Raw genomic sequence first — 23,909 nt, forward strand, 5'->3', positions numbered from 1 at the left:
CCATAACAACCCAAACCACAGAGGCATTTTGGCTGAAGATGCCTGGATACTGTTCTGCGTCAACCTTTTCTTGTTCTGTCAAGGCACAGCCACACCCAGAGACATAACAAAACGAGTTCCTATTATTTATACTGAGTCAGAAACTGCAAATTACCATCTTTCAATATTTTCCATATATTTTATATTATCTCCAAAATTCATGTCAAGTGCCTAGAGCGGACTGCTTTTTGTAATTCCAGTTATGATTGGCTACTTAGGCAATGACTCCTACCAGGCAATGACACCAAAGGCTTGAATACCTTTGGGCCCAAGGGCTAATCTGACATATTATACCAGGAAGGTGGTGCTTAGCTATTTTGACTTTTAGGAAATGCTCCATAGTCCCAGTTTAAACAGTAGTACCTACCTAGTGGGCAACTTACCTTTTCTATGGATTAGGTATTGCTTTTGACATCTCTGTCACAATTAGGTTTTTGACATAGACTTTTTTTTCATACTGTCAGGTCATATTATCATACCAATTTTAAAAACTGCCAATAATCTTTCCTCACAAGAATAGTTGCATATTTGAACACTTAAGGGATATTAAGAATATATGCAGAGATTAATTTTTTAAGTACTTTGATTTTAAGATGCTCACCAGAGACAAATGCACATACATGATCATAATGTAGAAGAAATAAAAATTAAGTCTCCTAAAAGATACAAACAAAAACGTGCTGGCAGTTGACAGAAATGTGCATGAAAATACATCCATATTTTATTATACATCATTATAATGCTACAGAACTAAGAATATATTATTCTTCCTTAACCCTCAGTATCCATGTGAAGAATAGCCAAGTGAAAACAGTACACCAAGACCTTAAACAATGAGAAAATAAAACTTACCTGATAACCACTTCATTTGTGTTGCTCAGTTCAACCACCAATACAGATGGGGATGCCTCATTTGGAATGACTAATGGAGGAATTGCTATATTCTCCATAAAGGTATCAGCACTTTGGGCAAAGTTTTCTTCTACTTGCAAATATTCTTGTTCACCCACAGAGTTGATATCATGGTCACCATGTGCTTGCCCTGCATCCTTAAAAATTTTGTCAGTAGGCAATGGAAGTTTAGCATAGAGAATGGCCTTCTGGGGATTTGCAGAAATGTAGTCTATGGTGCACACATCAGAAAGTGAGGCAAGGTTTTTTAAGGCATCCTCAGGAAATTTCACTTTGAACATGTCCTCGAATGCTTTTGGGAGTGCACTGGCCCAAAGGCCACTTGAGTATTTCACCAGCAGCTTGGCAACTTTCTCTTTAATGTCTCCTGGCATAACTGCTAGACACCCTTTTAATTCTGGTATTTCTTTTGGAGCAGGTAGAAGAGAAGGAGGTACTTTCCCAGTGTTCAGTTCACTTCTCAAGAGTTGCTTTCTCTTAGCTGGATAAAGAAGTAGATCTTGACCACCACTGCAAGGTTTTTCCACCTGAAATTTTTAAATAAAGTAAATGACAGATATTTCAATGGCTATAAACAATCTGAAAATACATTAATACATTTTAAATTTGAGAGCAAATTGATCAGAAAAACACAAGAGTGTACACTTTCACTCTTCTCAGCTACTAAGACTTCAGTGCATTGTCTTCACCTACAAACAATATCATGAGCCACATTTCAGAAATCAACAGGGAAATAAGAGTATTTCCTTTGTGAGACATCTGGCCTCCAACAGCCTGAGGAAATCACGAGTGTTTCTGTCCTGTTAACCACATATTGCATTCAGTTCTCTCTGCCAAATCCAAACACTTTACGATGCTGACAGAATACAAGGTGGATTGAAGCTGTGGAGAGGCATCAGAACTGTCAGCAATAAACCTTTGTGAAGAAAGCTAGGAAGTATTTAGTTAAAACTGAAGTGCTGTCCCAAGAAAACCCTCAGCTTTCTGGTACCAGGAAAACACCTGAGTTTTGACAACCACCATAGTAGAGAGTTAGCTGAAAGTGCTGCCCCTCCGGTGAACAAGAGATAAACATGTCACCCATTCTCTAAATTTATTGCATAACATTTGTGAGAGCCATGGCTTGATGGTATCTGTTTATAGAAGAGAAAAAGTAGGAAAGAAACTGATGGATGGCACTTTTTTCCCCCTTGTTCTAAGCCTACTACTAAACCAGAGGTCAGAGAACTATGGGTTGCAGCCCAATGTAGCTCACCACCTGTTTTTCCCTAACCCATGAACTAAGAATGATTTTTATGTTTTTAAATGGTTGAAAAATCAAAATAATTACTTTGTGATGTGAAAATTATATGAAATTCAGTGAGCATAAAGTTTTATTGGCACTCACCCAATGCTGATGTATGGTGTATGGTTGCTGTTACCTGCAATAGCAGAGAAGCAGTTGTGCCAGACAGTGGGTGACAGTCACATAGCTCTTGGCCCATGAAGCCTAAAATATTTACTATCTGGCCCTATACAAAGTAAGTTTCTCAACTTCTGACTAGAATGAAGTTGGTATTCACAGCTCTCTGAAAAGTCTTATTTTGTCAGATCCTATCCAGCTATTCCTTAGCTGCAATTTAAGCCCTTAGGAGAGTACTCCAGACCACTGAGGCATTAACACAAGCTTAAGAAGTCCTCCCTTCCACAAAAGACTATTAAAGGATGCTGGGTGGGTAGCTTGTATGGAATACTGCCTTTACTTACTTCATTTTCTATATGCTTAGGGATAAAGAACATAAATATGTATATATAAAAAAGGTATTGTCTTGTTGCCAGAGAAGAGCTTTAATAAGTCAAAAGAAAAGATTAATTTAATATCAAAATAGATTCCTTTTAGTCTGGCTCTATTAAAGATGATACAGGAGGACTATGAATATTAATATAAGTATAAAATTTATTTTCCTCATCATATTCTCCTTCCAATGTGTGTTTAAGTTCTGAGGACTGGGGGGAAATTCCATGCCTGAAAACCCCAAAGCAGCAATGAAAGTAGAGGCCATCCAGTCCATGATTGGCATTGGCGGGCAACCTGGTTGTCACTGGTGGACACCTTGTTCTTAAGTATGAAATCTTAAAATGCCCATCTTCACTGTGGTTTAAGACACTAAGTAAGATGCAAGAATATAGACTGGGTATCCAAGGCACAGCCTTCAAGGTTTGAGAAACATACTTTTGGAACACATGGAAAAATTAAACAGAATTCCATGTGTTATTCGCTTGTCATACAGAATCCTAGCTACTGTAATTTTAGATTTATATCCCAAACCAGTTGAGCCCTCTGAGCTCATCTGAAAACCCTTCTTCATTCTTCACCTACCAACCTCTTCTCAGCTCTTCATACCTTCTCTGAAGTGGAATAGTCAGTCTTACCTAAAATAACTCTCACAAGTCTCATGCCCCAACTGTTTACATGGAGTCTTCTGAACCAAGAGGATAAAAACGGTGCTTCAGTTTTCTGATCCTTTTCTTTCTGATGAGTGAACTAGAATATGGGATATTTTAATGTTCAGTAGTCTCCCCCACTCACAGTCTCAAAGCTTCCATTCCCTCCTGTGCTTCAGATGTAATCAGGGCCAATTACCTAATAATGTGCTTTATCAAACCTCTAAATATGACTTCTGATCATCAAATTCTTCTAGCTGGGATTACTCTCTTAACAGAAGTTATGAACATTAGGTTCACTTGATGTGAAATAGTTCAGAGCAAAAGCAGAATTCTCTTTCTTCTGACCTTAATTCTACAATAATACTTAAACATCATCTGGAATTAGTAAGCTTTCAGAGCTGTGTCTGCAGCATTTAAGTCAAGCTTTGCCAGTCAGCCTATAAAGTAGATTTTTTATCAATAAGCCTGAGTTTATACAAAGTCCAAACAATAGCCAAATAATCATCAGAACTAGAAGACAGATTTCTTTCCTCAGAATTTTTATTTTATTTTGATTGTTTAAAGCAGATAACCACCCAACCCCCAAATGACTAGGTTCCTTGAACTGCAGGCACTTTGCAATGTGCTTCCTCTTGACCTCAAGAGGGTTGGCTATGAGTCTAAACTCTACTTTGTTCTCCAGTGGTTTGGCCTCTTTAAATTCAAAGTAGCATTTACTAAGATTACACATAGGCCTGACTTTAGGACCTGAGCCTGACACTAACTGGAATTAATTCAGATGTCCTTCAACACATTAGGCAGATATTCATGGATAAGTTTAAGGCTGTGGAAAATAGGCCTGGTCCACATACTTCATTATCCAGTCTTTGGAGAATGGCTGACAGGTTATTCATTTCAAAGGGAAAAAACATTAAACTTGTAATATTTAGAATTTAAAAATATAACTTAAAAGAAATTAATTTTTTTCAGCTTGTTTTAAAATCTTCATATGAATGAAAAATTGCTTTTCCCAGGCATTCTACTGTGATTGCCATCTGTCCTCCACAAAATGTGTGTCTCTTTTTAAAAATTTCTTGGTAAATGGGCTTAGGGAAGACAACTATTACTATATCTACCCCCAGCCTACAAGAATCTCCCCAGAGATAAGGAATACTCTACTGTGGGTTACAGCATGGTGTCCACTGCTCAGTGTACTCTGGTGCATCTGGCCAGATTTACATGTGGATCTCCTGTTACACCCCTCAAGTAGAACAGCTGTCTTCTGACCTTCACAAATAATCAATAAGGTCAACAGCCACTTGAAACATGGATTTTGTCATTTCCTTAGTGTGACAACCAGCTGCTAATCATTTCAGCTAGCTCTCTTAAGAGAGTGCTATTATAGCATCTAGTCCCTTTAGTCTACCTGACTTAGGTGCATACCTGAAGAGGTGGTCAAAAGGCCTCTTGTTCAGTAGGAGATGAGTCAGGATCAACAATCCTGCCCTTTTCCTCTATGTTTTCTTTATTATGTGGCTCTACATTTTTTTCTTTGGTTTTGGATACCCGTCCAAAAAAATGACCAGTTCAATGACTGGGAACTGGTATGACCTAGAAATCCATGTTTACAATGTATGGACCCTCACCCCCACTTCCCAACAGGAGAGACAGGTAGGTAACATAAAAGACTGACTCCCTTTGCCATGGAGTTCAAGCTACCTCCTTTGATGATCATCAGAAGATTCTGGTATCTAATATGCTTTAAACTGTCTATCCCCACAAGTTCATCATATCAGCCTGATTTCTGCCTCATTTGGAATCACAACTTGAATGAGATACTTCTCTAGGATTCTTTAAGTCTGGAGTAGACAGATTAGGTTTGGTAGATGTGACAGGCAAGGATTTAAACATCGATTTCTTCAGGAGGCCTATTTGTTCACACAAATAAAAGTCTTCATTCTATATGCCTAGAAACTTCTCTAATTCTAGGAGGCCTCTGCTTCCTCTTTTCTAATTTTACCTGTGCTGTACATTTAAATTTTGGAAGTCAAATTCCTTTGAGTCTATGAATGCTCACCTGCTGACTCTGCAGCATGGGCCACTGAAGTAAACTTATTGTCTCTTAGGGAATTAGAATTTTTGGGGGGATTCTCTAACAGAATTGGCATTGTCCAATTAAATAAAAAAGTTTTCCTAAAGCAATTGTTTGGATCTCATCCAGCCACAGTTTTGTTTCCGCTGGGTAGTAGTTCTTTGCACTGAAGCTTTAAATTACTATACATTTCATTTTATATGGTCCCTACCCAACACAAGCCTGAAACACTATAGTAAAATCACATTTACCTGGAGACCTGCTTCCCAGCATTTGAAGCATGAGCAAGATTTTGAACTCAACCAACTTAAAAACTCAACTTCAGCAGTGAACAAAGACCCCTGGATAACTAGCAACAATGAAAACAGAAGCTAGTGCCCTATGATTAGCCATTTCACAGACAGACTGACTGGATGATGACTTCCTTAGAAGCTCAGTTTTCTTGTGCTAAAGTGGTGAAGTGCTGGAAAAGGTAGAGCATTGACAAAGAGATGAGAAAATGGTGCCCAGTGAAGACACACTGAGAGGTTTGCATCTGAAGTGTATAGGCAGTATGTGGAGCATATATTGCATGCATGTAAATACACTGAGACCAGCTAAACCCATCCAATTCAAAGTTCCATACCACCCACATCCACCACAGTCTCTGCAACAGTGGACTAATGCTGGTGATGCTAAGCCCAAATATTCAGAAATGGTTATACGTTTTTAGCGCTTGTAGCTTTTCACAGAGATTGAATCAAAGGTAAAGATAAAAAGTTCCTTGTAGAGGGTAACTTCTGACAGTTCACAAGCCACCTACTCAGAGAAACTCTTCCTCTATCATCCTGGATGAGTTGTTTCATAATATACTTTATAATGGACTTTATATATTTCACTCCAGCCCTTTTCCTAGTAAAAACTTTTAACTGCTGCTGATTACAACTACTTATATCAGGACAAACTTCAGTCATTTTCCCTCAGCATGGTCCAAGGCAGGCCCTTCCTCACAGGTTCCCTCAGGAAGACAACGGAGTCTTCTGGTCAGATGTGTGCAGAGCATTCCGGGGTGGACTCGGCTGGCAGGTGTGGCTTCCCTGGGCCTTGTAGGCCAAGTGGGCACTAGGTATGTTCACATTACTTTGGTGCGGGCAAGGCGGCGGGTTCCTCTGAGAGGACAGAAACTTGCCTCATCTTGGAGTTTCAGCTGACTTCAGTCATCCACTGCTTATTTTTTTCAATTTATACATTTGTTCTTCCTCCCCTCTTCAGCTTTTCCTTTGTTTTCACTGAGGTAAGTCCCTTTGTAGAGTTTGCTGGGCATGTCTCTAGCTTACCCATGGGTCTTAACCTGGTTTAATTTAAGCTGGGCTTCCCCTCAAAAAATACCAGCTGCCTTTTCTGAAGTACCTATATGTTTCTGATATCCTACAGGCAGCTGCTTTTTACAGTGTGGCTCATTTAATTCTAACTACCCTATGAGATGGGGAGAAATAGTCACCTTTTAGAGTAAAGTGTGGCTCAGAGAGGATGATTTGTATGCTGAAAGTAATACAGCTATGAAATGGGAAAGGCAAACCTCTATTTCCAAAGCCCAAATTTCTCCCACTGCATGATGGGACCCTCTGGGTATAGTTTCTGTTTGAAGTTCCAGAACAGCAACACCATTACTCCTCAACTGCTATATTCTGATTTCCCTACAGAGCTATCCTTTCTTCTATTCAGATGTTCACTGAAATTAAATTTAAAAATCCTCTAATGTGTTCAATGCATATTTCTTTCTATTAGTAAAAAAATTAGAAAAGAAATTGGATTCCAATTAGATATCATGGTTATACTTTCAGGTTCTCAGTTTATCTTTTCACTGCTGCTCCTGCTGGCATTGTTCTATGGACTGTATCTATGCCATCAGCCCTGAGGATACATCAATGTTGCTATTTGGCCTCTGAAGCCCATTCTGAGATTCAAATGGAAATCTCTGCAGATGGTTATCTCTGGATAGTAGGGTAATGGGTGATTTTTATTTCTATTGTAACTTTATTTTTCATTTTTAAAATATGAAATGTTTAATATTAGGGGAGAAAGTCTTTTTCTTAAAAAAAAAGAAAAGAAATACACTGCACTTGGATTTCCTCTTCAGTTCCAAGCCAAGTCAGTACATTACCAAGACATTACCAAATCTTTCTAACCCTAAAATTTCTGTACTGTGCTTGAGACTGTCTGACCTTGCCTGTAGTAGTTTCAGCCCTGCGCATGCTATCCATGCTTCTGCTTTTCAGCAAGGTGAAAAGCAAGAAGTCAGAACAAAGGGAAAACAGCCATTGTATAACTGATTGGAGCAGCTCAAAAATAACCATGGTGTAACTGTTTAAAAGTGTTTGCCAGCAGGCTGTTAAAAAATATTCAGAGTTGAAAAAAAGTTTTGAAAAATATCAACAGACTTTAATAAGATCGGCAAGTTTTGGTACCCTAGACACAGTGCTTTACTAAGCGAATTCTTATACCTAATAACTGATAGTGATTCCATCTAAACAGTCCTGCTGAGAGCATATAGGTAAGAAAGACATATTTCTGCTTCATGGTCCACCCTCACTGCCTGGACAGAAAACAACCATGCAACAAAGATGAATCTGAATGACCAAAAAATAGAAAGTCAATTGTTTCAGCACCCGAAATTTAGTAGGAAAGCATTCTTTTTAGGTACAATTTTAACATCAAAGAGATAGATACTCTCTTACCTACAATCCTAGCAAGAGAAATTTTGGGGCCTTGCAGACATGTAGAATAGCAAGCATAAAAAGTCATAAATTAAGCTACATAAATACTAGTAATTATCTTGGAGTATAAAGTAACCAGATATATAATATATTAAAGAGAATCTATGGAATTAATGTTTAAAATTTTTACTCTAAAGATGACTTCTTTATCAAGGCTTAATAGTGAGTTATATGTACATTTTGACAATAAATAAAATGCTCTAAATTCATTGAAGATATGCTATAAGTTCATGAATGTCTATGGATTTAAAAAAATAAAGAGCCATATGCATTCCTAGAAGGAGCTCCAGACCCTGAACCTTCAAATTGAGCAGTGTGGTAAAACCTTGAAAGTCTTCTCAAGATTAGGGAAATCTGAGGGGTACATCAATGCTGCTAAACCTGCATCCAGTAAGGAGATTCTTCCCAGAAAGAGATAAAAATGGAATGATTGAAGAGCTACCTTAGGAATTCCCATTATAAGAACAAACCCTACATTCCACATAAACCAGGAATAATAATCTTATGGTTATTAAGCATTCTTAACTTTGTAAGTAGGGACACAGCTCTATTACCAGAGTTTGATGTTTCTCCTTACCTTTCCCATTTCACACTGTATATTCTAAGATGTCACATTGCCCTCCGGTGTTCATAGCACCTAGGGCAGTGACTGGCACCTGCCGGTGCACAGTGAATGTTGTAGAAACAAACAGAGTGGATGGATGGATGGATGACTCTTGTCTGGAAGGCACATGTAACTTCCAGACAAGAGTCATCCATCCATCCATCCACTCTGTTGGTATCACTGGCCTGGAATAACTAGTCGTTACAAAAATCCATGCTGTCTTTAGGCCGGGTGCTTAAAAAGAAGGAATAGCCTAAACTTTGCCTAACCGGGTTGGGGACTAAAATATGTATTAAAGAAATGAAAGCCCTCTATCAAACAGTAATCTTCACGCATATTTAATTCTACAAGCTTAGAAGCACCAAGTAGCTGCTAATGGTACCATTTAAAATAGTTACCTTGTTGAATATATTCTATATAAATAAAAACATCTAAAAGTTAGTTACTTTAAGAATCTAGTTGTCTCTATCTCAGGCTGAACTAAGATGCCCAATAAGCTATACTGATCCATCGTTTTATCGTGTAATAGATTCTCAAATAGGAACAAGTATGGAAATTGATGTCTGCTCATTTTTAACTTTTTTCTCCAAAAAAGTTTGCAAAAATTTGAAATCTGAGCCCTATTACGATTAGCATGTATAGTGCGGGGGAGGGGTATGGGGAGGGGTGTGCAACACAGAGAAGACAAGTAGTGATTTTACATCATCTTACTACGCAGATGGACAGTGACTGTGAAGGGGTATGTCGGGGGGACTTGGTGAAGGGGGGAGCCTAGTAAACATAATGTTCTTCATGTAATTGTAGATTAATGATACCAAAAAAAAAGAAGCATTTAATTCTTCCCCAGTTCTAGAGATGATTATTTCCTGTTTTCCATTACATGTCATCTGCACGCACATGCATGTATGTACACACACACACACACACACACACACACACACAAAATACATTGTTACATGAATGAATGCAAAAGCACGTACATATACAGAATGTGAGATGAAGCTATATACCTCATAAAAATAAAATGGACCCAACTTGGAAACCAAAAATAAATAAATAAATAAATAAATAAATAAATAAATAAATAAATAAATAAATAAATAAATAAATAAATAAATAAATCTGCGCCCTATATTAATTTTAAAATAAAAATAAGGGACTCTATAAATAATTAGCCAAAAGAACTAAGATTTTTTACCTAAATGTCTTTTAAAATGCCCAAGATTAAGCTCATAATGTTTGAGGTTAATAAGAAAAGTTTTATTACCAGTAAATTCAAGTTATTAAAATGACAAAGCTATTAGTATGTACTGGTAGCAGTTCAATACAAAATGGTATACATATTACCTATTAACTGCATTTTTAAAATAATTTAAAACAAAATATATACAAAAGGTAATTAAAACATACAGCCTTCCACCTTGACATACTTCTGTAAGTACAAACTGGTATGTGTTAACCTTAGAGATAAAGATTAATGAAGCAATACTATGTAAAGTGTTTCGTGCTGCCTGGATAAAAGGTGATATTTCTAATAATTCAAAATCTGAAAGTGGGGCAGGGAGGAAGCATCAGTGGGAGGAATAAGTAGAAACGTACCGTGCAAATATGAGGCCAGTGTTCAAACTGTTGTAAAATTTCTTGATTAAGTTCTTCTTTATATAACTCTTTGTAAAAATGTGGAAGCTTAGATATCCAAATGCCATTGTTATGCTTGTTTAGTATTTCCTTTATGCGGTTTTGAACCTCATCCATTTTATAAGTGTAAGAGGCAGGAGGCGTGACATTTGGTTTTTCAACAGTCTGATTTAAATTATCTTTAAATTAAAAAAATGGTAGAATTAACCAAAATGCTTTCACATTTTAGATTATCCCCATTACCTAGTATTTGAATCTTTAGGCTTCGTTATATTTCAAGGCTTGTGGGTCAAGGGATTTATAAGGGAGCAGGATTAGGCAAAGCAGGACCATGACAACTTCATTCTAAGTCTTAACCCTGAAATAACCAGTAGGCTACCAATCTACCCACAGAGGGAGCCTAGCCCCTTTATTTTGCAAAGGTGCTTCATAGTTTAATTTAAACATCAGGATGATTTGCTTCATAAAGAATAATGAAAGTTATTATTCAAGCAATCATTTTCTAACTGCAACTAAGGTTAAATTTTAGACAGTAACGGTATATATACCATACTGAATTTAAAGCTATATTACATAAAGCATAAGGATAATGTAATAGTAAGATCAAAAACATTCTATGGAAAACAGGAAATTGTCCAGGTTTTAACATAGGACTAATTTTCCCCTTTATTAATGAGAAAAAATAATTTAGCAATAAACAGTTCAAAAATTGATCCACCTACAGTAATTATCCCAGCTTGTTTATAAACATAAATAAAAGGCTTAGTGCCTATAGATGACTACTTATGATTTGTTTTTTATTTCTCCAATAGAAATCATTTATCTTTCATAAGTGGATATTTATAGAGTTTTGGCTAGCTCTCTTACTCACATTTAGTTTTTATTTAAAACTTAGAATGCCTGAGTTAACATCCTAAGACAAATTGAGTATCCACTGTAACTGACAGTTCTGGCATTTTAAGAATTACAAAATTCATTCCAAACCTCTTCTAAATTTCATGGGGACAGAGAACAGAATATATTAAAAATTACCATCTACAAGCCAAATATGTTCCTATTTTAATCAGAGAGTATTTCTGCTGGCATTCAACTATTTTTATTTCATTTTATTTTAAACTGACTGGCTAGAGACACACAGGCTGGTGTGGGGATGGGGGATGCTGGCCTCCGAGGATGCCATGAAGCCAGAGGGTGAGCTGTCCCTTGAGGGTGGCTGGATGCTGACTCTGCTTTACCCACCATAGGGCAAGAGCCCTGGCCTTGCTGAGACTTAGTTTGACTCAGTGAACAGAAGGGTCCAGGATATTCATACTTTCCAAATAAAGGCACAGCTAATTTATTTAAGTTATTCCCAAATAATGATATAGAAGGACCAAGTAAAAGGAAAAGATGAGCTTCTGAGAACTGGCCAGGCCCCATAAAGAGAGAGTGTCAGCAGCTGGCACACAGTTGGAGTCTTTGCAAAGGCCCTTCTTTGTGGGCCCAGTGGAGTCACCCAAGCTTCTCTATCTTTTGTTAAATAAATCAAGGAAGTAATCTAGGCTGCCAGCAGGTAGAAGCTGTGCCTATCAGCTGCAGGATGAACTGCAATTCTCCTGAAACAAGTCCTCTTGGTTCTGCAGAAAAAGGAGTTACCACCTCCAAAGAGCATACAACTTTACTGAGTAGTCATGTTTCAGAAAATGTGTATGTAAAAGTAATTGCTAGAAACAGAAACCATATTGTTCAATTAATTTCCACAGAAATACTGGAGGTGTGCTCTTGTGGAAAAAATGATTTCAATTCAGTAAGAATCACACCTAATGCAGCAAATCTTTTAAAATCACATTTACATTTCATGCAACTTAAATACTAATGCTGAAAACACTGGGTTTGAATGGGCTTATGAGCAGAGGATTTACACTTTGATTGGAGGAGACAGATGATGAGTGGGTATAGTTTTAATCTTCAGATTCTTTGACTTTATTGTGTCTCCTATTCTTCACAGCCCTTTTGAATTTTATAACCTGATGAATCATTATATTCATACTTAGATGCATACTGGCCACTGTACACAGTTCAGGGTCCTAGCTTTTAAATGGTGAAGTATCTGAAACTATTTTATGAGTTGAAGTCCCATATTTATGTTCTTTAAATCTTATCTCTAATGAGTGAGAGGGTAACAAGGGACACAAGTATCTCTGCAGGTGATACGTGGAAGTGAAACAGAATACGTCTGGTATGAGGAAGGCCTCAAGTCAGAATAATGATGCTATCTTTGGAGGTATTATTTTCTCTTTAGGTCAGTTCAATTCATAATTTAATGAGATTAGGGAAGAAGGGAAGAGAGAGATATTTTAAGTGGGAGAAGATGAGAACAAATGTCATAAGCCACCACCGCTTATTTTTCTAGGGGCTCTGGGGCTATAGAAGCCAAAATGTATCATGACATAATGTTTAGAAAACATACCACTCATTTCCTTTGTACAGGTTCTTGAGAAACACATCTGAAAATGTGGAGGAAGAGATGTCTTTGAGGGAAACCTAAGGTGTTAAAAAAAAAAGTAAAACTTAAATAGCAAAGTCTATACCAAGTTTTAAACACTGTACTTTTCATTTAAAGTCTCTGTGGCATTGAACAGTAAAACAAGTCATTAAAATATTTAAAAGTTATCAAAAATGAAAATGATACCTGGTATCAGCTTTCATATTTCATACTCACCCAGAAAAAAAATGTGCATTTAAAGCTAAATTTAAACTAGGACTTTAAAAGAACTTAGAAGTCAGAATTCAAACGAATCACCCTTAAGGGACTACCAATATAAAATTTAAAAAGCCATGCAAAGAACAGTTGAACACAATGAATATTTGGGAATATAACTTACAAACAAGGGACTTGCATCACAGATATTGAAATGTTACAAAGTTACAATATTTAAAGTAGTTGGACAGATAATAAAATGGTAGAGAGCTGAGAAACACTCAATACAAATCATATCTTAGCACATAATAAAATTGGCATTTCAAACTAGAGCTGAAATAACTGCTTGGAAAGAAGAAACATCCCCATACTTCATACTCTTGACAAAATAATTTTTATATGAATTGTATTGGATATATGTAAGGAGATTTTTCCAAACATGAGGACCAAGAATAAGCCACACACACACACACACACACACACACACACACACACACACACACACACACACACACACACACACACACACACACACACACACACCATTTGTGTTCATGCCTATCTCCTCCACTACAGTGTAAGTATCTTAACTACCTTGTTCTCCATGTCTAGAATAGTGCTTGGTACATGCGAGGGAAAGTGAATGTTGTAAGAATGAATAGGATGACTGAATGAACAATGACTACATCTTGCCTGGCAGTGGGTAAGAGACTACAGTGCGTGACAGTGACACAGTACACAATTCTTTGAAACGAAGTACATCTTCTCAGATTTTAATTCTAAAAGAAATTACTAGATTGTATGTTACCAATAAAAGCCTAGCTGGTATACGATGATATGCAATTATAAGTGCATCATGTTTGTATACTAATGTATCTGGGTAATAACACAAAATCATATCCAACTCCTACTTTTGCAGAACTGGTAGGGAGACAGCACCCCTCTTCCTTGCACCAGAGCCCTAAAAAACATAAATTGGAGCCTTCCCCTGCTCTGAGTCAGCTTTGAGGCCTCTAGTAGCAGGCAGAGAGTTATGCATGAAGGGTGAGAGTAGAAACTGTAGCAGGGACTCCTATGGTTCAAGCATGGGTAGATCTAACAGACAGGAAAGAAAACAGTCAATATAGCAAAAGGTATTCCAGGGAAACTGCAGGGACACATGAAAAGCAAACACAAGGAGATGACAGGGGTACAACTAACGATATACAATAAGTATAAAGGATTTATAACAATAAATTATAAATAATTTTTATAACAATTTATAACAATAAGTATAAGGTAGTTATTATTTTGTTTCTTAAAAGACAAATACTCAGACTGGTCCAAAAAAAAAAAAGAAGGAAGAAAAACCAAATCTAAACATATGCCATATTTTAGAGATACATTCTTATCCATGAATATTTATATAAGGATCTATTATGTGCCATGCATTATATCTGACAGTAATGATCAGTGGTAAGCAAGAGAAAAATAGTCCTATTGTCATGGACTATTTATAGAGTTGAGAAAACTGACTGTGGAAAGCAGCTACTAGCTGGCCCCCAGGTGCTTCTTGCTTCCTGGTGTCCACAGCCTTGTGTGATCCCCTCCCTTTGCATAACTTGTTTCTAATCAATAGAATACCTCAGGGTTGAGGGGACTGCAAATAATTAGGTTACAAAAGATTCTAATTTCCACCTTGCTAGCATAATCTCTCCCTTGCTGGCTGTGATAAAGCAAGTGGCCACACTGGGGAGACCTATGTGGCAAGAACTGAAGGTGGTCTTTGGCCAACAGTCAGATAGAAACAAAGGGACAACTCAAAAGGAACAACCACATCAGTGAGTCTAGAAGCAGATTCTTGCTCAGCTGATTCCAGCCAAGGCCAATATTTTGACTGTAGCCTTATGAGAGACTCTGAAGCAGAGGACCTAGCTAAGCAGTGCCTAGATTCCTGACCCACAGACTAGAAGACAATAGATGTGTTGTTAGATGCCAAATATGTGGTGAACTGTTACACAACAATGGGTAATTAATGTATGGACAAAATCTATTTATAAGTACAAAGTTTACCAAGTGCTGTGACAGGAGTAGATATAATAAAAGCACATGATAGAAGCATAAAACCAAATTAGGAGGTAGAGAGAGGAGGGAGTAGAGAGAAAAGGTTCCTAATGCTTAGTATAAAGTTTGCTAATTTGAATAGTTTGGCACTGCAGAAGAATAGGTAGGTAATTGATGATTTCAAAGGAAAGCCCAGGAACTGAGTCACATATTTATAACAATTTAGTATTGGTAAAGATGGAATTTCAAACCAACAGGGAAAGAAAGTATTGTGTAATAACCAATATTATGACATCTGGCTAACTAGAAAAAGATCACTATTCTCACACTATAAAACAAAATAGACTCTGGATGAATTAAAGATTTAAATGCAAAAAATGAAACCACAAAAATTCTAAAACAAAAGACATGTTACATATGGGGTAGAAATGCTTTTCTAAGCATAACACCTAAAGTCAGAAGATACAAAGGAAGAGACTGATAGATGTAACTGTATAGAATTTTAAAGATTTTGTATGTAAAAATGCCATAATTATACAAACTGAGGAAATATCGCCAACCCATTACAAAGGGTTTTAATTTGTAAATCACTTTTACAAATCAGGAAGAAAAAAACCAACAGGAAAAGTGTATAAAGGACAAAGACATGTAATTCATGAAGGATCTATAAATGGACTGATACAACATATGACAAAAATATAATTTCCTTAAGAATCAAAATCAAAGAAGTAGAAATTAAAACGTAGGAACAGTTTTTCATCTTTTAGAGTCCCAAGTGATAGTTTGTGTACTACATTCATACATACTATATATGTATATGTGTTCATGTTGATTTTTCTGGGAAGGTCATTTCTAGCTTTTATTGGTTTCTCAAAAGGTTTAGTAACCCCCAAAGAGTTCACGCTCATAATAGCTTTTACTATTTAATATTACTGCTTAATATTTCACAAGCACAAATAAAATATCTTCGATTGTTCTATTTTGGTAAGAGTAAGTTTTTGATTTTATAATTGGAAAGACTGTCCATAACATCTGTCGCCAGGTGGTATGTAGGTTTCTTTTAAAAGATATGTTTCAGGGGCGGACCCAGGATGGCGGCGTGAGTAGAGCAGTGGAAATCTCCTCCCAAAAACACATAGATCTATGAAAATAAAACAAAGAAAACTCTTCCTAAAATAGAGACCAGAGGACACAGGACAACATCCAGACCACATCCACACCTGCAAGAACCCAGCGCCTTGCGAAGGGAGTAAGATACAAGCCCCGGCCCAGCGGGACCCAAGCGCCCCTCCCCCCGGCTCCCGGTGGGTGGAAAGAAACCAGAGCGGTTTTTTTTTTTTGGTGAGTGCTTTTTGGAAGCCTTAAAGGGACAGGGACCCCGGTGCTAGGGAGGCAGGGCGGCGGGACCGGTGAGCGGGTGCCTGGGACTGGCGCCTGAGGACAAAGAATATCGTGCATTTTTCCCTGCGGGACTGGTGGGTGGGTGCCTGAGACCGGTGCCTGAGGACGGAGGAAATCGCGCGTTTTCCCACCTTTTTTTTCCCCTCTTTTTGGCGAGTGCTTTTTGGAAGCCTTAAAGGGACAGGGACCCCAATACCAGCAAACAGGAACGTATAGAAGCTGACATAGAGAGAGATAAAAGGATCTCCAGGAATGAAACAACACTAAGAGAACTATGTGACCAAGCCAAAAGGAATAATATTCGTATTATAGGGATACCAGAAGAAGAAGAAAGAGGAAAAGGGATAGAAAGTCTCTTCGAAGAAATAATTGCTGAAAACTTCCCCAAACTGGGGGAGGAAATAATCGAACAGACCATGGAATTACACAGAACCCCCAACAAAAAGGATCCAAGGAGGACAACACCAAGACACATAGTAATTAAAATGGGAAGGATCAAGGACAAGGAAAGAGTTTTAAAGGCAGCTAGAGAGAAAAAGGTCACCTATAAAGGAGACCCCATCAGGCTAACATCAGACTTCTCAACAGAAACCCTACAGGCCAGAAGAGAATGGCATGATATACTTACTGCAGTGAAACAGAAGGGCCTTCAACCAAGGATACTGTATCCAGCACGACTATCATTTAAATATGATGGCGGGATTAAACAATTCCCAGACAAGCAAAACCTGAGGGAATTTGCTTCCCACAAACCACATCTACAGGGCATACTACAGGGACTGCTCAAGATGGGAGCACTCCTAAAAAGAGCATAGAACAAAACACACAACATATGAAGAATGGAGGAGGAGGAATAAGAAGGGAGAGAAGAAAAGAATCTCCAAACAGTGTATATAACAGCTCAATAAGCGAGCTAAGTTAGGCAGTAAGATACTAAAGAAGCTAACCTTGAACCTTTGGTAACCACGAATCTAAAGCCTGCAATGGCAATAAGAACATATCTCTCAATAGTTACCCTAAATGTAAATGGACGTAATGCACCAATCAAAAGACACAGTGTAATAGAACGGATAAAAAAGCAAGACCCATCTATATGCTGCTTACAAGAAACTCACCTTAAACCCAAAGACAAGCACAGACTAAAAGTCAAGGGATGGAAAAACATATTTCAGGCAAACAACAGTGAGAAGAAAGCAGGGGTTGCAGTACTAATATCAGACAAAATAGACTTCAAAACAAAGAAAGTAACAAGAGATAAAGAAGGACACTACTTAATGATAAAGGGCTCAGTCCAACAAGAGGACATAACCATTCTAAATATATATGCACCCAATACAGGAGCACCAGCATATGTGAAACAAATACTAACAGAACTAAAGAGGGAAATAGACTGCAATACATTCATTTTAGGAGACTTCAACACACCACTAACCCCAAAGGATAGATCCACCGGGCAGAAAATAAGTAAGGACACACAGACACTGAACAACACACTAGAACAGATGGACCTAACAGACATCTATAGAACTCTACATCCAAAAGCAACAGGATATGCATTCTTCTCAAGTGCACATGGAACATTCTCCAGAATAGACCACATACTTGCTCACAAAAAGGGCCTCAGTAAACTCCAAAATATTGAAATACTATCAACCAATTTTTAAGACCACAAAGGTATAAAAGTAGAAATAAATTCTACAAAGAAAACAAAAAGGCTAACAAACACATGGAGGCTTAACAACATGCTACTAAATAATCAACGGATCAATGAACAAATCAAAATAGCGATCAAGGAATATATAGAAAAAAATGACAACAACAACACAAAGCCCCAACTTCTGTGGGATGCAGCGAAAGCAGTCTTAAGAGGAAAGTATACAGCAATCCAGGCACCCTTGAAGAAGGAAGAACAATCCCAAATGAATAGTCTAACATCACAATTATCGAAACTGGAAAAAGAAGAACAAATGAGGCCTAAAGTCAGCAGAAGGAGGGACATAGTAAAGATCAGAGAAGAAATAAACAAAATTGAGAAGAATAAAACAATAGCAAAAATCAACAAAACCAAGAGCTTCTTCTTTGAGAAAATAAACAAAATAGATAAGCCTCTAGCCAAACTTATTAAGAGAAAAAGAGAATCAACACAAATCAACATAATCAGAAATGCGAATGGAAAAATCACGACAGACTCCACAGAAATACAAAGAATTATTAAAGACTATGAAAACCTATATGCCAACAAGCTGGAAAACCTAGAAGAAATGGACAACTTCCTAGAAAAATACAACCTCCCAAGACTGACCAAGGAAGAAACACAAAAGTTAAACAAACCAATTACAAGCAAAGAAATTGAAACGGTAATCAAAAAACTACCCAAGAACAAAACCCCAGGACCGGATGGATTTACCTCGGAATTTTATCAGACACACAAAGAAGACATAATACCCATTCTCCTTAAAGTGTTCCAAAAAATAGGAGAGGAGAGAATACTCCCAAACTCATTCTATGAAGCCAACATCACCCTAATACCAAAACCAGGCAAAGACCCCACCAAAAAAGAAAATTACAGACCAATATCCCTGATGAATGTAGATGCAAAAATACTCAATAAAATATTAGCAAACAGAATTCAACAGTATATCAAAAGGATCATACGCCATGACCAAGTGGGATTCATCCCAGGGATGCAAGGATGGTACAACATTCAAAAATTCATCAACATCATCCACCACATCAGCAAAAAGAAAGACAAAAACCACAAGATCATCTCCATAGATGCTGAAAAAGCATTCGACAACTTTCAACATCCATTCATGATAAAAACTCTCAGCAAAATGGGAATAGAGGGCAAGTACCTCAACATAATAAAGGCCATATATGATAAACCCACAGCCAGCATTATACTGAACAGCGAGAAGCTGAAAGCTTTTCCTCTGAGATCGGGAACCAGACAGGCATGCCCACTCCCCGCTGTTATTTAACATAGTACTGGAGGTCCTAGCCACGGCAATCAGACAAAACAAAGAAATACAAGGAATCCAGATAGGTAAAGAAGAAGTTAAATCACTACTTGCAGATGATATGATACTGTACATAAAAAACCCTAAAGACTCCACTCCAAAACTACTAGAACTGATATCGGAATACAGCAAAGTTGCAGGATACAAAATTAACACACAGAAATCTGTAGCTTTCCTATACACTAACAATGAACCAATAGAAACAGAAATCAGGAAGACAATTCCATTCACAATTGCATCAAAAAGAATAAAATACCTAGGAATAAACCTAACCAAAGAAGTGAAAGACCTATACCCTGAAAACTATAAGAGACGCTCTTAAGAGAAATTAAAGGGGACACTAACAAATGGAAACTCATCCCATGCTCATGGCTAGGAAGAATTAATATCGTCAAAATGGCCATCCTGCCCAAAGCAATCTACAGATTTGATGCAATCCCTATCAAATTACCAGCCACATTCGTCAATGAACTGGAACAAACAATTCAAAAATTCATATGGAAACACCAAGGACCCCGAATAGCCAAAGCAATCCTGAAAAAGAAGAATAAAGTGGCGGGGATCTCACTCCCTAACTTCAAGCTCTGCTACAAAGCCATAGTAATCAAGACAATGTGGTACTGGCACAAGAACAGAGCCACAGACCAGTGGAACCGATTAGAGACTCCAGAAATTAACCCAAACATATATGGTCAATTAATATTTGATAAAGGAGCCATGGACATACAATGGCAAAATGACAGTCTCTTCAACAGATGGTGCTGGCAAAACTGGACAGCTACATGTAGGAGAATGAAACTGGACCATTGTCTAACCCCATATACAAAGGTAAACTCAAAATGGATCAAAGACCTGAATGTAAGTCATGAAACCATTAAACTCTTGGAAAAAAACATAGGCAGAAACCTCTTAGACATAAACACGAGTGACCTCTTCTTGAACATATCTCCCCGGGCAAGGAAAACAACAGCAAAAATGAGCAAGTGGGACTACATTAAGCTGAAAAGCTTCTGTGCAGCAAAAGACACCATCAATAGAACAAAAAGGAACCCTACAGAATGGGAGAATATATTTGAAAATGACAGATCCGATAAAGGCTTGACGTCCAGAATATATAAAGAGCTCACACGCCTCAACAAACAAAAAACAAGTAACCCAATTAAAAAATGGGCAGAGGAATTGAACAGACAGTTCTCTAAAAAAGAAATACAGATGGCCAACAGACACATGAAAAGATGCTCCACATCGCTAATTATCAGAGAAATGCAAATGAAAACTACAATGAGGTATCACCTCACACCAGTAAGGAGAGCTGCCATCTAAAAGACAAACAACAACAAATGTGTTGGCGAGGCTGTGGAGAAAGGGGAACCCTCCTACACTGCTGGTGGGAATGTAAATTAGTTCAACCATTGTGGAAAGCAGTATGGAGGTTCATCAAAATGCTCAAAACAGACCTACCATTTGACCCAGGAATTCCACTCCTAGGAATTTACCCTAAGAACGCAGCAATCAAGTTTGAGAAAGACAGATGCACCCCTATGTTTATCGCAGCACTATTTACAGTAGCCAAGAATTGGAAGCAACCTAAATGTCCATCGGTAGATGAATGGATAAAGAAGATGTGGTACATATACACAATGGAATACTACTCAGCCATAAGAAGCGGAAAAATCCTACCATTTGCAGCAACATGGATGGTGCTGGAGAGTATTATGCTCAGTGAAATAAGCCAAGTGGAGAAAGAGAAATACCAAATGATTTCACTAATCTGAGGAGTATAAGAACAAAGGAAAAACTGAAGGAACAAAACAGCAGCGGAATTACAGAACCCAAAAATGGACTAACACGTACCAAAGGGAAAGGAACTGGGGAGGAAGGGTGGGCAGGGAGGGATAAGGGGGGGTGGAGAAGAAAGGGGGTATTAAGATTAGCATGCATGGGGTAGGAGGGAGAAAGGGGAGGGAGGACTGTACAACCCAGAGAGGACAAGTAGTGATTCTACAACATTTTGCTGTGCTGATTGACAGTGACTGTAATGTGGTTTTTAGGGGGGACCTGATATAGGGGAGAGCATAGTAAACATAGTATTCTTCATGTAAGTGTAGATTAAAGATTAAAAAAAAAAAGAAAAGGTGGATTACTCCTTTATAGGATAAAACTATTGGTAAAGCAAAGATTAACGCATGCTTTAAATATCCTTAATTTTGATCACTTAAAGGGTGTCAGATGATCGGCTATGGAGGTACTCTTTTCTGATAATGTTCCTTTCTCTTAAGAAAAATAAAAATAAAAAAAATAAAAAAATAAAAAAAGCAGTTCCTGTGTGCTGAACTCCAATGAGTTCTACACAGTGGTATAGAGGGCAGGTCAAAGTGTGGGCAAAGGGTCTGTTTGTTTTTATGCAGAAGATCAAGGCCTAACTTGGCTACCCAGAAAATGAACTAATATACGATATGAGGAGGAGCTTCCGGCATCAGCACTCTCTGAAGGACTCGTGCCAGGGGATGATCATCAAAAAGCCTCCACAGGGATCCCGGCGATGCTGCATTTGTGGCTGCGTCCATCCCACCGTTTCCTGGACTTGCCATTGGAATGAGGAGGGAGATGTCTAGGCTGGCATGTGCATACAGCGAGACAACGAATTTGAGTGGATCTGTACTGTTGGAACTCAACTAGGAGTTGGGAGGGGTGCAAGTTGTAGTGCTCCAAAATCTTACGACTATAGACTATCTACGGTTAAAAGAACATATGGGATGTGAACAGATCCCAGAAATGGGTTGCTTTAATTTGTCTGATTTCTCTCAGACTGCTCAAGTACAGTTGGACAATATCCATCATATCATAGACAAATTTTCACAAATGCCTAGGGTGCCTAAATGGTTTTCTTGGCTCCACTGGAGATGGATGGTAATTATAGATTTGCTTTGTTTATGTCACTGTATTCCTATTATGTTAATATGTGAGCGCAAATTAGTTGGTAGTTTAAAACCTATACATGCTTAAGGTACTCTACAACAAGATATGTCAAAGAAATAATCAATCCTCCCATGTTTTCTTCCATATGCTACCTCTATAGCTTTCCTTCTTCCTTCCTAATTACAACCCCACTAAATAGAATTCGTGCCTCATATTGAATTTACCGAGTATCATAATTCCCCAGGTGGTAAAGATACCTCGAGACAAGTGCTGGGCATAGAAGCCACAGGGCATAAATCTGCAAAGAAGTAAAAAGCCAACCTTTTCAAACAATATGGCTTCTCTCTCACTTACCAACTTTGCATTTCCCTGTATGGCCCCGGAAGATGACTGGTTAGCCAGAGACGGGTAAGATTCCTCAAGGGAGGAACAACCTAAGACAGGCACAGTCGCAGGGGGCCATCAGGTGAGAAATTGGGGATCAACAGAGGTGAGGCTCAGAACCTCACCCCCCCTGTTTTGAGAGAAAGCTTCTGCATCTGTGGATGTTTTGCTGCCCTTGTCTAGTTTGGATTAATACTTAGTCCATAGGCACACACCTGATCATCTACATTTGCCCTATTACAGCACTAAACTATGTTTTCTACCTTTATTTTGCATCTACCTACCACTTCAGCATTTTATTAAAAATAAAAATAATAATAATAATAAAGGGAGAAATGTGGGATCAACATATAAATCAAGTATAAAAATCAAACGAATATTCATATTTGACCTGATTGTTTATAGTTCATAATGTGTGATCAAAACCGAAAGTTTCTGTGAGGAATGCCCTTGTACTGCTCACCATCTAAGAATTTATTCACTATGTAAGAATTCGTTCACCATGTAAGAACTTGTTCGTTATGCTTCAGAAGATTGGAGACTGACGAGAATTAGGCTTGAGATGGATTAATGATTGTACATTGAGCATTGACCCCTCTATACAGAATTTTATTGTTGTTAACAACCATTTGATCAATAAATATGAGATGCCCTCTCAAAAAAAAAAAGATATCTTTCAATTTGTATTATGTTCTTAACAGAAAGATTTAAGGAAGATGTTTTACAACACCTTTAATAATCTATAATTAAAATAGTCTGTAACATAATCCACATAAAGATGGCTGACTACAGCTAGATATGTAATTCTAGAAATCATTGTTCAAGCAAGACATTCTACCATATGGAATTCAAAATTCTTCCAGAGAAAGGCCAAAGACAAAAGCATATATTTCATTAATACTCAAAACTAAAACCATATATAAGGACTTTGCTATCATTTGTTAAACTTCGTATTCTGAAATATTTATAAATTCATGTAAAGTTGCAAAATATGTAGATGGAGATCCCACGTACC

The 23,909-nt window shown here is 37.7% G+C and overlaps 1 protein-coding gene across 1 annotated transcript in view; it reads right to left on the reverse strand.

Annotated features, from left to right (window-relative positions):
• The window catches only part of TDRD7 (tudor domain containing 7), an 89,593-nt gene that overhangs the window by 31,552 nt on the left and 34,132 nt on the right, over nt 1-23,909 (reverse strand). Inside the window, exons 5-7 of the mRNA XM_037004250.2 lie at nt 12,897-12,970; nt 10,409-10,626; nt 892-1,478 (exon numbers count right to left, since the gene is read on the reverse strand). Of these exons, the coding sequence (XP_036860145.1) occupies nt 892-1,478; nt 10,409-10,626; nt 12,897-12,970 (879 nt within the window). The remainder of the gene's footprint in view (nt 1-891; nt 1,479-10,408; nt 10,627-12,896; nt 12,971-23,909) is intronic.

Source organism: Manis javanica, chromosome 2, assembly GCF_040802235.1.
Source record: "Manis javanica isolate MJ-LG chromosome 2, MJ_LKY, whole genome shotgun sequence".
NCBI classification, from domain to species: domain Eukaryota; kingdom Metazoa; phylum Chordata; class Mammalia; order Pholidota; family Manidae; genus Manis; species Manis javanica.